Consider the following 14,643-nt stretch of genomic DNA (forward strand, 5'->3'; position numbering starts at 1 on the left):
GCCGCGGAGACGACGGAGTCCGGGGTAGGCTGCGCCCGGAGGCGCAGGGGGGCCGCGTCCGGGACCCGGTACTTCTTCTCGTACCGGTCTCTTCTAGCTGGCGTCGTGGAAGGGTTCTTGAGGAGGGCGAGGCCCTCATCCCAAATGTCGTCCAGTAGAGGCACCGCGAGGACCGTCTTCCTCTTGGCCTCGCGCCGTTGATAAAGGAATCCTTCCTTTTTCTTCTCCTCAGGGCAGAGTTGGAAAAGCTCGGATGCCCTGGCGATCATGGAGTGGAACGATCCAATCTTGTCGGGCGGAGAAGCCCTGGTGGGAGGTGACGACGGTAGATCCTCGTCGTATACCTCGTCGTTCGTACCCGTCGCTGCTGTGTCAGTCCCTGTATCATCCCCTCGGGTGGACGGGGAGGAGGGCTGAAAAGGAGGTGGAGGGTGAATCCTTCTTTTCTTGGGCGGGGGAACACCAGAAGGTCCCGGTTCGGGATCCCCCGACGGGAGAGGTTCCTCCGTCGGCAACGGTAGTCTCGTCCTTATCTCCGAGCATAAGGACTGTATAGCCAACAAAATGGCCGCCGAGTTGTCTTGCGGCGCTGGCAGAGGGGAATCCGACGGGCAATCAAGGGCCCCGTCGGCACCCTCGACGATGTCGTCGTCACCTGCGTCGGGATCCATCCCGACGGGCCGGTCTTCTTCCACGCAAAGGCCGTGGCTTAAGACCTCGATCAGCTCTTCCTCCGAGGTTGAAGCCGAATCTACGACGACACCCTGCCCCCCCTTTTTCTTCCCCGCCGGGGATTTCACGGGGGTCCTATCGATGGGCACAAAAGAGGACTCCCTCCGAGGTGGCAGGGAGACTCTGAGCCCCGAGGTCGCCACCACTGGTGTAGCCTCCACAGGCTGAGCCAGGGCCGCCGCGACAGTATCGATAGAGGGCTTGGCCGGATGGATTAAGGCCTTCACCACCTTAGGTGCGCTCACCGCCTTATCCTTGAGGGGGGGGACACTGCCTCGCTCCCCCTCCGATGGGGCCTTCGAGCTCGACCGGGGCCTCTCCAGGAGCTTTGCCGGGTGCTCGCCCTTCCTCTTACCCGACCCAGAGCGTTGGCTCGTGGCTGAAGGTGCCGGGGAGGATGCGCCCTGCCTGGCGCCCGTAGAGCCCGACCGTTCGGCGCTCCCGGTGCCAGTGGACTCGCGGTGCTTGGCCTTGTGTTGGACCCCCGTCGCCGGGGCGTCCTCAAAGGTCTTAGAAGACCGCTCGGATTTCTTCCTCTTCTTCTCGCCTGACGGGCTCTTCCCTTCCAGCCAGTTGGCGAGACGTTGATGGCGGTCCTTCATGGTCCGCTCCGACATATTGCCACAAAACGCACAGTCCTTCTCCACGTGCGTCTTGTCCTCATGTAAGCAGTAGAGACAAAAGGAGTGTTCGTCCTCCTTAAAGACGTTCTGCAGCTGGCATCCAGGGCAGATCCTGAACAGCTTTCCGGGCGTCGAGCTTCCCTTCTCCTGGGTCATGTCCGGGCCTGAGAAGCTTCTGGAATCCTCCAAAAGCGTAGCTCGACGAAATCTTCACCCTTGAGGGGCGCAGACGAATCCGACACGGGTCCCCGTTGATCGGATGGAAAGTCGGTGGAGCTTGAGGCTCTTTTGACCGAAAAAACGAAGTTTTTGAGAAAAAACGTGAAAAAATAGCACTAACGCTCGAGAGCAATAGCACGAGGATCCCAACACATGAACGTGCGGTAAAAATCTGAATATGGCTGCCAGAGGCGGTGCTTAGGTAGAGGGCAGTCATTGGCTGTGGTCAGTATGACGCAGAGACCAGTGATTGGTTATTACTACGAAAGACAGATCAGAAACGAAACTGATACTGGTTTTTTCTTTACCGAGGATTCCCAGCCTGACGACGGGGAATATTCATGAGCATGTGAATCCATGCCAGACCCCATGCTGGAGAAGAAAGGGAGCCAAATTTGGCCAAGATATCTCATGTAACAGAAACGTTACAAGGGATTGAATGGCGACAAAAAAGGGCTCAGCACTGGGAGGGAAAACCCTCAGCAGTTAAGGGGTTGTTTCCCCATCTCTATTTTGTATGTATAGGCTAGAGCACTAAAACATACGTTTACTATGCATTATACATTGTTCCCAACATTGTAAGCCCTAGTGAAGTTCCCTCAGTAACAGTGGCCTTTTCTTTTGAAATCAGCACATGTTTGGAGAAGAATGGAATATCGAAGTATAAAGGGCAAGAGGGGACCTGTTGATTCAAAAAGTAAACAAATAAAACGAACTCATGTCTGTAACCAAAAGGCTCCTCACTCAGTTTCACATAATTGCTCCCTTTTGCACTGATCGTTGGAGTGTGCCACGCGCCTGACAGCTCCGGTCTTCTTCCCGGTAGGGTGCACTATCTGCAAATGGAGCTCTCCCGGCTCCACAGGCACTTCGGTGTAGTTTGCTCACCGGAACGAGACGCAGGACGCTGAGAGCACTTCTCTAAAACAGACGGTCCCAGCACTGCTTCCCTGCTGCACATCCTCTGCATATCTTCGGCCCCACAACTTCTCGGCGTCCCCTATCAGTAAAGCGGTGACGCCAACTTCTGCTTTATACTGCTTCCAGTGCTCCTGCTGCCTCCGCACACCCTGCACCCGAAGGCCTTTTAAACATCTAAAGGTCCCGCTAAGGCGTGGAGTTTTACAACCACTAGACAGCATGCTATGGTCTGGTAACTAAACCTCTCTTCCTCATCGCAGTACTAAGAGCATTATGGGGATGGAAGTACATAATGTTCTTAGTTGAATTAGCATGAAAATCTTCAACATCTATTAATTCCCTTTGTTCAAGGGATGTGACATATGCTTAATGGAAGGTTTTAAGGGAATCGGCGTTTCTTTATTAGATTTATAAGTGGAATCCCACATAGAATCAGTACTACTAAAAGTAGTAGCATTAAGTCCCTTTTCCTTATAGTCTTCCTTTTCATACTCACAAAGAAGTCTTTTATATTTGGTACATTGGACAAGACTGGGAGGGGAGGCCTTACAGTGACAATATGCCAACAAACATTCATGCATTCGCAAACCTTCATCCTTATACGAGGATGAATACTGCCTCTCTCATGGCGGAGTCACCCCATTCTCTTGATAGCATCCCCTTCCATGTGATCTTCCCCCATACAACGATCAGGGTTAGGAGCAGGTAGTTTCTGCCTTTCCCTGGCCACGTGGGAGGAGGTTTTAGGCTGGGATTCTAGCATGACTATGCAGGATTCGTCAGAGCAGACAGGGGACAGAACATTGTGAATGTACCCATTACATGCATATCGTTGTCTTGCAGATTCTGTTCCCATACACGCAGGATATGTGGCTTTTTCTCTATCAGGAGCGGGCTATGATCCCATCTGGTAAAGGCTCACACTGGCCTGCTCATAATATGATGCACTGGAATAGGATTTTAGATAAGGATTCCTTATACTAACATACCACAACATTCACAGTTTCTTACTTGCAGGTATCCATCAGGTAACCGCTCTGACAAGTTTCATCTGTGTGATTCTGAGCAACCTGCTTTGCACATCGCGTAGGCCGCAATTATAAAAATGTTGCAGTATTTTGAGGTGGAAAAGATGCTTCGCAACATGTCAGTTCCTGTGATACTAATGCGCAAGCAATTAAGAAAGCTATACTAAAGGGTTAAGCAAATGAGCTCCAGATTCCACAATCCCAATATCTATAACCAGTTTAAGAACCCCATTCATTTTTCTTTAACTATTTACAGTTCGGAAATTTCAAATTGGTGCCAATGCTGGTTTCCAGATTATAATGACCAAGGGAGTCCAGGGCGAATTGTAATACGATAAGGAGATACGTGCCAACATGTCAAATTAAAAGACTTAAACCTTGCAATGTTCAAGTCTTAACACTGTAGTTCATGGACAGCTGGCACATATTTTGGCTGATCTGTTCAACTGTAGTTAAAAAAATATGTTCTCCAAGTACTACAGTTAAGGACAGATATTTAAACTTTCAATAAAATCTAGATATCATTAAAGAAAAAACATCCAAAACTCTACATTTCAATTTCCTGACTGTTCGTACTCAAACCTGCTTCCTCCATCAAATAACGATTCCTGTTATTTTGTGAAGATCTAGAATGAAAGCACGTGTGCTCAACATTTCCTTGGTTAAATTATTGTTTACTCTTTGCAGAACCAGGCAGAATAACCATTATCAGATTTACTTCAGCATTTACTCAGGATTAGAAAGTGGGTGCGCATTGACAATTACATGTTGCCTGCAGATGCCTAAGTGCTCGGGTCTTAACAGATTTATGTATCGACCAGGCTCAAAAAAGGACATTTTTGCTTACAAGCAGAAGTTTTCCACCCAGGCGTCATGGCAGAAAGCAATTCTGAGAAAGTGTTGCAATATATCTGCTCAAACCTGCCTTTTGTGCCCCTTCGTGGCAAGATACAAGAACATTTTCTGCTATGTCAGTTATGCAAAAAAACGAAGACTCCAAATGGAAAAATACCCAAATAACGAAAGAAGACAAGTTTGCTTACCTGCACCTAGAGATAACGGAGATGGGTAGGTGCTTAACAACTAGCTCATAGGGAACAAGCATAATGGGGAAACGATTACAGGAAAAGACATCCAAAATAACAGAAGTAGCCTAATTGCTTGCTTGCAAGACAACCGATAGGGCATGATCGCCTGCAAACAATTTATGAGGCGATGACCCCTATTTCCCCCAATGGTGTTTAAACCATCACTTAACACTGAAACACCAAGCCATGGTAAACGGAACAGGAGGAACATTCCAGTCTAAATGTAATTTGGGGTCTGACCTAATCTCCTCTTCACAAGAGCAGATGACCCTACTTGATAGTTGCATTTAAGTAACTGGAGAACCTTTATGTTAGCGTACTAATAATTCACACACTGTGGTCCCAATGTATTTCCACAAAGCACTGACTCAACCTACACTCGACTGTCAACCCAACACTGTTGATCAGCAAGACCTCTTCCCTTGGAAGAAAGACCGGACAATTAGAATGCCCAAGTCTGAATCAAATATCCCTGGATTACTTATGAATTGGGATGACTCATCCACAATGGGCGACTGACCAACCACTCATTCTGGAGGAGCCACGAAAAGCAGAAAAATGTGGTTTCCCTGTACATTTTCAATTCCCCAGTGAACTTACCTAAAGGGCCATGCAAGACGGGTGCTATGCTTTCCCAGTCTTGCATGGTCCATTGGACACGCAGGCTGGGGAACTGCTGGCTCAAATGTGCTTAGGGATGCGCATCTGCTCCCCCCTGCACTTCAGAGATGGAGACACCTGGGCTGCACCGCACATGTCAGGAAGCAGGGAGCCCTTTCTGCTTGAGGAGCTGAGGGGGTAGAATAACGTCCAAAGCTCGGGTAATTTGTTTAAGTGTGTATCTGAATTACAGTGCAGTGTGAATGGTGTGTATGGATTTATTTATAATTGGTTATGTGGGAGCACGTGTGAATGTTCTTAGTGCGCGTGTGAATGATTTAGAGAGCTGATGTATTAGTGGCATGACTATACGTGTGGGTGCAAGGCTAGGGCACTGGTGTAGCAGCATCGATGTTTTCGTACAGTGAAATTGCATGTTTTACTGGCACTCTCTGCGCAATGCCAACTTGATGAGTTATTACATGGAGTAACAGTTGGGATAGGGATGAGGGAGGTTACTACATTGGAGCAGGCAGCATGGAAGGACACTCTCTTTCTGTGGCATGAAACCCTTTATTGGAATAATGAGCGTTTCTACATAGGGCAGTGAGGAGCATTTGTGCAGCCAGAAAATAATGGTTTCTTACTGTGGCATGGCATGTTTTAGCGGCATTGAGGGCAAAGCCAAAACGATCACTGTTCTTACATATAGGGGCAGGAATTCTTGCAGCCAGCAAGGACCTATTTTCGTACTATGGCATGACATTTTATTTACTGGCATTACGGGCAAAGCCAACGTGAGTATGCTCTTACGTGGGTATACCAGCATATATTGATGAAGCCAGCGTGGATATGTATGGGCACAGTCCGAAATGTATTTTTATGAGGGTAGAATACTGGCATATAGTGAGCAAGGCATCATAAAAATGCGCTATAAAATGTGTTGGTGACTTGGCATCTAATGGAATGTTTTTCTTGTTTTACCCTACAAAACAAATTGATTGATAATCATTTATTTAACTGTAAAGTCATCAGGACCATTTACATAAAACATAAAAATGCATATAATATCACCCCATTGATCCAATATATAACACCAAAGTAAAAAATCATGATTGTCCTTTTCTCCATGACAGTCACATTTCTTTCTACAAACAAATAGAACGTTAAAATCCTCAGACACTTAGCATGCTGTAAACAGAACATAAGCAGGTTGTAACTTCTTGAAGAAGGTGGACAAAACAATCAACATCAAGTATAACACAGTTAGGTCTCAAAGGCTAACAATAGTGGTTTTCTCAACCAAGCTCGGTGTATGTACTTAGCCACAAAATAGACTACTACCACCAGATCAGAGGATTTTCTAACACATTGGTTGGCCTCTCTCAAAGTGCAAACATTGTGCGGTAGAAGCAGTGGTTTAAGATATTTAATGCTTAGGTCTTTCAACCCATCACAGATGAACAAAGAGCACATGTCTTCTCTTATTGCACCACATAATAAACATTTGCTACTGGACGAGTTTTTCCACTTGTCTGTTTGTGCCCGTACCCTCAAATACCCAGATCTAAACACAATATACAGGGGCCGGGCGTAGTTATGGCCCATTATATCCAGATAAGGTTTGTACCGAATTGAATGTTTGAAGAGCAAGTAGTCCATGCCCTGAGACAAAGCCAAACATGCTACTTCCATGCTATGGGACCTCAGGTTTGTGCAAGCCTTTTTCATCTCTAATTTCGTGGATTTGGTAATTAGACTTGGGGTCAACCAATAACAAGAGAGATCTAGAGCTACCAAGCATTTCTTAACATGGACAAGCCACGTAACTACCTGCACATCTTCCATATTCATTATCTGCGTGAGAGCTTCCTGGAATTTACAGGCTGCTGGTTTGCCCTGTGGAAGGCAAGTCTAATGGCAAACTCCTCATTCAATGAACACAGATCGCATTCCATACGGACAAGAGCAGTCGGGGTACACTGGGGAAGTAACAAGACACTCCATATTTTCAACTGTATTTGGAATCTAACCCCTAGTCGATACCCCAGATTTCTGCACCATATAGTGCAGCTGACTTAGCTTGCGCTTGTAGACTTCGAGAACTGGCCGAACTGCTCCACCACCATGAGTGAAGACATTTTTTTTCCAATGATCCACAGTTTTATCCAAGCCCCCAGTAACCATGTCTATTTGCAGAGCCCACCCAATATTGGAAGGAAAACTAATACTGAGGTAGTCGTACCAGGGGACCTGTTCTAACTTTGTCCCTCCCACTTCAACAAACAAGGGTTTGCTTGATGAATTTTTAGGGGAGAAATCCATGGCCTTTGTCTTACCAAAATTCAATTCAAGGCCCAAATCAACATTTCTGAACAATCAGATGGAACCTATGCCTAACTGTCCTAATATTGCCTCATAAATACAAGGGATCATCATGCCATCAGCCAAAACCTTTTCCCATCCAATGACTCGAAGTGCATGACCCGTCACTGTTGGGTCCGATGCAGAATCTTGGCCCAGAAATGCAGTAGAGTCCACATCCCCCAGGGACATGACTATTGGTTTGTAATCGCATTCATGCCTTTCATTGCCTGAAAATCCCTAATCTGGGACCAATCTGAGACCAGGGTGAATATATAATCAATTCTAGTTCGGTAAGATTTTCATAGCAATGATATATCTTCCTGACCTGTTTCAACCCCAGAACGTTTTGCTTTTATGGGTGGATACTTTTTTTTTATACCTCTGAGTGGGAACCTTTTCCAATACTCACAGAATATTTTACTCTTTTTATGGGTGTCATTTTTAAGACTGTCCATAGTGTCTTTTAAAAGTTATCCTCTAACAACTTTTTGGCAATAAGTGCCTATTGTTGCAAGGTTGCCCTAGGCTCCCCTTTTAATGTTACCTGGCTAACCTTGTGAGAACCACAGTTCCCAAGGGTAGAAAGGATCTTTGGATCCCTGTAACATTTTATTAGGCTAGACCAGCACCCCCCACTATAAAGACTGGAGGGGGGTATCTGTACTCCTGCTCCCTATTTGGCAGAGGAGAGGCACAGAGCACCCCAGCCAAGATTCTCCATTTGGTATCGTGGATGAGCAATCAAGGCTTAAGCTCTCAGGAGGTGATGCGGGCTGGTTCTTAAGTACAGTGTAGACCCCAAGCACCCACAAAGGAATGTCCACACACTATGTTAGTCATAATACAGTTTTTTATATAAATACACTCAAGTTATGTAGACAATCACAATAACACACTCTGTACTCAAGTTAATCTAAAATGGCAAATATATACAGTTTTCTATGTGGTACCACAATTATTCTTTGATTCCATTAAAAGGCATCAACTGTACTCAGTTAAAATGTCATACAAATCAGTTAATAAAGTGAACCAACAACAGACATAAGAGGTAAGCAGGTTGGTTAAAACAATCTGTATGAGGACGCCCCACCCGGGCAACCTGTAAAGATATAACACAAGCCCAGACCATATATTATTCAATATGAGCCTTATTTCCTTCTAAATAGTTCTACCACCAATGTACCTGAAATAGCAGAGTTCGACATCGGGTCGTCGACGGATCCCTCTTGAGCGGCTCCCTTTAAGGCAAGAGCCACGGATCGTCCAGATCCCACGAAGAAAAGCGGTGAACAATGGCACGGCGGCTGCGAGGCAGCAGCTTTGGTCCTGGCGGCACTCGTCGACGATTGGTCGTGGACGTCCTGCGAATATGAGGCGTGCGGTGCACCTCAGCAACGATAGTTTGTTGCTGCAAAGAGTCAATGAAGAACCTTGGCAGAGCAAGGGCATCGGGTTGTCAACGTCTGTGGTCTTCAGGTGGCGGGAAACCCACCGGCGGATTCTCCTCGGTGTGTCCGCAGCCTCGACTTTCTCCGGCGGAACAAAGTGGTCGACGGTGCTGGCAAGATATTCCTTGGATTTAAAGTGTCTTAATCAAATAGTGCGTTGCAGGCTCTGGTCGTCGGTTGCTCGTCATCAAGCAGTTTCCACTCCTGGGCAACAGCTTCGAGAGGCCTCCAGCGGTTATAGCAAACCTGTGAATCCTGGTCGACGACAGTGGACGGCTGTCCGGTGCTTCTCTTCGTTCTCCTCAGTGGTTCCCGTCTCCGGTTGACAGTTTTTCCAAGACAGGCTTCCAGGGCGCTTCGGTGAAGGTTAGCAGTGCACGATGGTCCCTCGAAGCTCGGGAAGAGGTCTCCTAGTCAGGTACTCTCTTGGATCAGTTTCTTGAAGGCACAGCAGCTTTCAGATTGCATTGAAGGGAAACAGCGGTTCACATTCTTCTGGCTCGGCTTCGAGAGTAAGCATCAAGTATCAACTTCAGCTTCTGAACGAATTCTAGCAGTGAGAGGTCCCCAGATACACAATTTGGTCTCTCATTCACTCTGCTGGGTCACCTCAAGCAACCAATCATTCAGAAGCGCACTGAGGCAGGCAGTCAGCGAATCAGGCTCACAGTGCATTCAGGCCTTTCTCCTCCCTCCAGACACTCACAACAAGGAATGTGTATTGGGACAAATACCCAACCATTCAGCACTCCACACTGCATTCATACCAGTTTCGGGCAGGGCTGTCTCAGTCTTTGTGTCACATACCAGAAACCAGACACCCACAACAAGAAGTGCATATTGGTCACACACTCCATTCATCCAGGTCCCACGCCAAGGGTGTACCCACAACATATATTCACTAGGAAGGCTCCAGCCAGTCTGCCCTGGACTTTCCCACAATACCATATATAGAACTTCCACCCAACAGCCAGTCAGGGGAAGGGACAGAGTCAGGGCTTCCTGGGACTTTGGGAAAAACAAGGTTACAGGCGACAGAAAGCAAGAAGCCGCGGGGGCGATCTTGTCTCCATCAGGAATACACTGATTCCAATGACAGGGCCTGGGCATCCCAAAACGGAGGATGTGCAGGGCACCTGTCAAGTCAGCACAGAGCTGCCACCAGCCCATACTCTGCTCTGTGGGCCACACACAGGTGCCCAAAACCATACAGTAGGAGTACAGGGTTGTACTCCCAACACATGGGTGCCATAAGGGTATCCCCCAAAGGTCTGTTCACCACAACCAAACAGAGGAAGAGCCGCAATGCTAGTAGTCCCACACAAACTCCTGCGCAGAAGACGATCCATGCACCCTTCGAATTTCTCATTTGTCCACTTAGAGGAACCAGAAGGGCCTAAAGGTGGAAAAATGTAGTTTTCCGTTTGGCGTCGAAATTTGTCTACAAGGGTGTTGGACAGAGGCTCCCGATTGTCCTCGTAGGTTTTGAGCATATCGGGGAACCATGGCGTGTCTTTAGACTTGTCCGCGGCACGCTCCATGGATTTCGACAGTGTAGGTATCAGCCCAACTGCCGAAGTAATTCTCGCGATACTGTCCTCAATCTCTGCCAAATCGGCGTGAGTTAACGTGTTAGAAGGCCTATTGGTAGATTTACCACATACTGCAGCGTTAGAGGGCCTAGCGGTAGATTTTTCACCTTGGGAAAGGCTGGGAGCCTAGTAATAGGTTTTGGACCCAACGAGCCTTTAGGGGCCGCCAGAGCGTTGAATGACCGAGCTTCGTCATGTAAACCCAATTTAGGGGTAGCGCCCCTGTTTTTGGAGTACCCAGTCACAAGACGCTGCTGCGGATGCGGGGAAGGCTGCTTATCTACCCGATCAGAGGAATCCGCCAACATTTTCGACAGCCCTGTTGGCGCTTTCACCTTTTGCAACAAAACCGTAGAAATTGGTGGTGGGTTTGTGGTTTTTGTACACCCCTGTCGCCGGGTGTTGTCCCTGATGCGAGACTTGCAACAGGCCTCGAGGGGTCGGGACGGGCGTGGCGGATCTACAACATCTGATACGGATGTTTGGTCATCAGAGCGGCCCACTGCTTTACACGGCACTCCTTAGGGTCTTAGGCCGAAGGAGCTTACAAGCCACACACCACTTCTCATCGTGATCTAAGGTGAGACAAGAATTACACATTCTGTGCTCGTCTTTCCACAGGTACCTGACCCTACACTTAGGACAGAACCTAAATGGTGTCCTTTCCATAGCGAAAGGTATAAACAAAGATGACCAGACCTAGGGGGGAAAGAGGAAAGACATAATGAAAGATATGGTCCCCCATACCACACTCTCCCTACAGTGTAGGCCGGCCAGAGGGCCTGGCCACGTGGGTGACTCAGCCGCCAAAATTTCCCATAGCCTCCGTCGAGGTTGTTTGAATCGCTGTTGAAGTGACTTAAGGGGAAATAACCGACAAAGTCGGAATAAAGATAAACAATATCTCTTATGAAGAGGTCCGATATAGGGCAACCAGTATCTGAGCGGAAAAAAACAATCTTAGGGACCTAGGCGCCTGAGGGATTTTGGGTACACTACACATCACAATAGGGATAGTGTTACAGACACGCCTATGCCGACGTCCCCTTTCGTCCCCCAAAGGCAAGATGCAATACTCTGCGGTTACCACTGGATGTCGGACCATATGCACAGCATGTGATTCCAAGCAGATTAACAAGCATCAGAAACTAAATTATAGCTGCCACCAAACCACACCGAAAAACCTATGATGGGTGATAGAATCACCCAAGGGCAAAAATGGGGTGCCTGAGATGCACCCCTGTGAATTGGTGCCCCATTACCAGAACCCTACAGGTAAAAAAGGTGGTAATGGTAGGGGCACTTTAGGAGAAGTCCCTCTGGCCAGCAGAAAAAAAGCTAAATGTTGAGGGACCCTAGTAAGTGGCCCTAAAAATCCCCAAAGACTTAACCAGAGAATGCAATTTTATGCTCCTCTCCCATTTGTCATCGACCACTTGCACCTTTAAGCAGAAATAGTGCTTCCGAAAGGGCCACATACTTCTGTGCCTGGCCCATCAACCTCGAACCTCTCTTACTGTAATGCTTTGTTGACACAAAGTGGAAGCTCAGGGAAGGTGATTAGCTTCCCTGGGATTTCAACTATCACGCAATAAAAGTGTGAAGGCATATAACAGCTTCAACGGTGCAAAGTCACAAGTTTTACCCATTTTTTCCTGGGTATGCTGTGTGCGGGACAGCCCAAGAAATCGAGACAGTCCCGCAAAATTAGGGACGTTGGACACCCTATGTAGAAGCTGTAGTCATCACCCAGACACCCGCTCAGTCTGCAGGCTTTTCCAGATATTATACAGATCCAACTGTTGGAGGTAGGCTAGAGCACATTCGTGTGAATCTCTAAAAGATTCTATTGACCTGCAAGAACTCTTATGAGCTCTCTGCTCATCCACCTCCAACTCTTTGAGGTTCAGACGCTTCTCCAAGCAGAGTGTTGGTGGCAGATCTATCCCTTGGGCTGGGACCTCCCTCTGGAACAGCCTCCATGCCTCTCTCAAACTCTAGCAGAACCACTTCCGGTACCGGAAGCAACTCAAGATCTTCCATTTCGCTTCTGCTTTCTCTCTTCCTCTCCCCTGATGATGCATCCGACAGCTCCACACACTGGTCACCTGGTCCACCCTCTGTACTCGGGCCCAGGCTCCTGCATGTCCAGTTGCCCTCGCACTGACTCCAGGCTCTCCCAGCACTTAAGGGTCTGTATCTGCAACCCTACAGTCCCTTCTCTCTGCACTTCTGAGCCACATGCTGGCTGCACAAGGGAGTTAACTGCACTTACCCCTTTCCATCCCCCCTGGCACTTCTCCACTTCCCTCTGCCCTGCACTTGCACGATCTGCAGGACAAAAGGCCTAGTAAGATTGTTATTTTGTCCTCCCTCGTTTCCCCCTCCTTGTCTTGTCACGCCTAGAAACACTTGTGTACAGGCGCGTTATAAATGCCACATCATGTATATTGTACAAAGGTGCAATTGTTGAAAACTGGTTCAGTGCAAATATAAGCACTTCCTTCCTTTCACACGTTTTAATTTCTAGAAAGATTACCAGCTACAGATAGAGTGAACTGGCTCAATATGGAAACAGAGAAAACGCACTTACATGCTCTCTAGGGGTACTTGTTCCAACTCTTTGAAAGAGACCTTTTTCTCCTCCATTATCCGAAGGATTTCCCCTGCGTGCAAGAAAAAAGAAAATACAATTTATTTCCTCAATCACAGATCTGTTACTTCGCTTCTCCCCTGTCTATTGTGTGGTGTGGTGGCTGAATACCATCAAGTACCATTGAATACAAAGTGGTGGCGTCAGAGACATGCAAGAATGGGTTTCATTATTTCTAAGAGGATTTTTTAGTGGACTCCTCCAGAGTTGGGCGTAAACCTGCAAGTCAGCTCTTTCTATCGATTTGGTCAGCTGTATCTCCTTGCGGAAAACTTAAAACAGTGGGACTAACATAACCTTTTTGCTGAACAACTGGGCTTCCAGTCATTCATAAACGAAGGTCGGCCTAGGAACTCTTAATATCGCAAACGCAAGTATAACCTTTCTTTACTATTCGATTCAACTTGTCAAGTAAATAAAAGGTGCAGCAGTATTATCCAACTCCATAGTACTCATTTTTATTAGCACTGTAAAAATTAAAAGCGCAGTCGGCTCTGTACAGTTCTGAAACCGTGAACAGCAAGCTACACACATCTTCGTGGCAAACCCCAATGAGCTATCTTACCAGACAACCATGCGCGGGCACCTTTCTATTAAACGAATATGAAGCTGAGCCACCCGCATTTAAGAAAACGTTATTTAAAAAAAACATCCTTTCTCTAGAGCTTTGCTTTAACGTTTGGTGATGTTTGATAGAAATGCTTGGCCTACATAAGACAGGGTTTATTTTGTTTGGTGAGTGTTTAAGTCGCACGGCTCTGTGTAACACTTACTGTTCCCCGTCCCATGACCCCCTCGAAGTAGCTTTGCACTGAGAAAGACATGAAAACAACTAAGGTGTGGTGAGCTGCCGTAGTTGGAAGAAAGAAATAGACACAGCTCTTCACAAACTAATACCAATTTGCAAATGAAGCACTCCACTCCCACCTCACTTGCTCATTACTCTTTTCTCTTAACTTTATAGACCTGGATCTCGGGCCGCACGGAGGATTATGGGCCCGTAAATATCAGGAAACGCCATTGGAGCACATGGGCCTTCAGGGCCCATAACTGCCAGTACACGGTCTCGGCCAGTTACGCTCAGGTGTAGAATGCTAAACATTTCTTACAGCATGTTGAGGGAAAAGTTAAGATACTTTTTGGTGTGAGGCTCTTCAAAAAGTGGATTCCAAAAATAAGGTAGAAAACGGAGCTAGGAGATCTTTCCCATAAATAATTTTCTTTTTCATTTTATTTCCACCTCCAAAAAAGGTAACTTCATTACCGCCGTTAATGTCAAGGCCGTCTAGAATAACAAACCCCAGTCGGAAACATCAGCAATGCAATGGGTAATCGAGTTGGGAGATGTAAGCCTACCTGGGAGGATGCAGGA

At 47.1% G+C, this 14,643-nt stretch overlaps 1 protein-coding gene across 2 annotated transcripts in view; it reads right to left on the reverse strand.

Annotated features, from left to right (window-relative positions):
• Nucleotides 1-14,643, reverse strand: part of NARF (nuclear prelamin A recognition factor) — a 527,845-nt gene that overhangs the window by 25,985 nt on the left and 487,217 nt on the right. For both annotated transcript variants that reach the window (XM_069654602.1, XM_069654603.1), the window contains exon 9: nucleotides 13,212-13,284. In XM_069654602.1, coding sequence (XP_069510703.1) covers nucleotides 13,212-13,284 — 73 coding nt within the window. The remainder of the gene's footprint in view (nucleotides 1-13,211; nucleotides 13,285-14,643) is intronic.

This window comes from Ambystoma mexicanum, chromosome 3q, assembly GCF_040938575.1.
Source record: "Ambystoma mexicanum isolate Mex_15411 chromosome 3q, UKY_AmexF1_1, whole genome shotgun sequence".
Classification (NCBI taxonomy): domain Eukaryota; kingdom Metazoa; phylum Chordata; class Amphibia; order Caudata; family Ambystomatidae; genus Ambystoma; species Ambystoma mexicanum.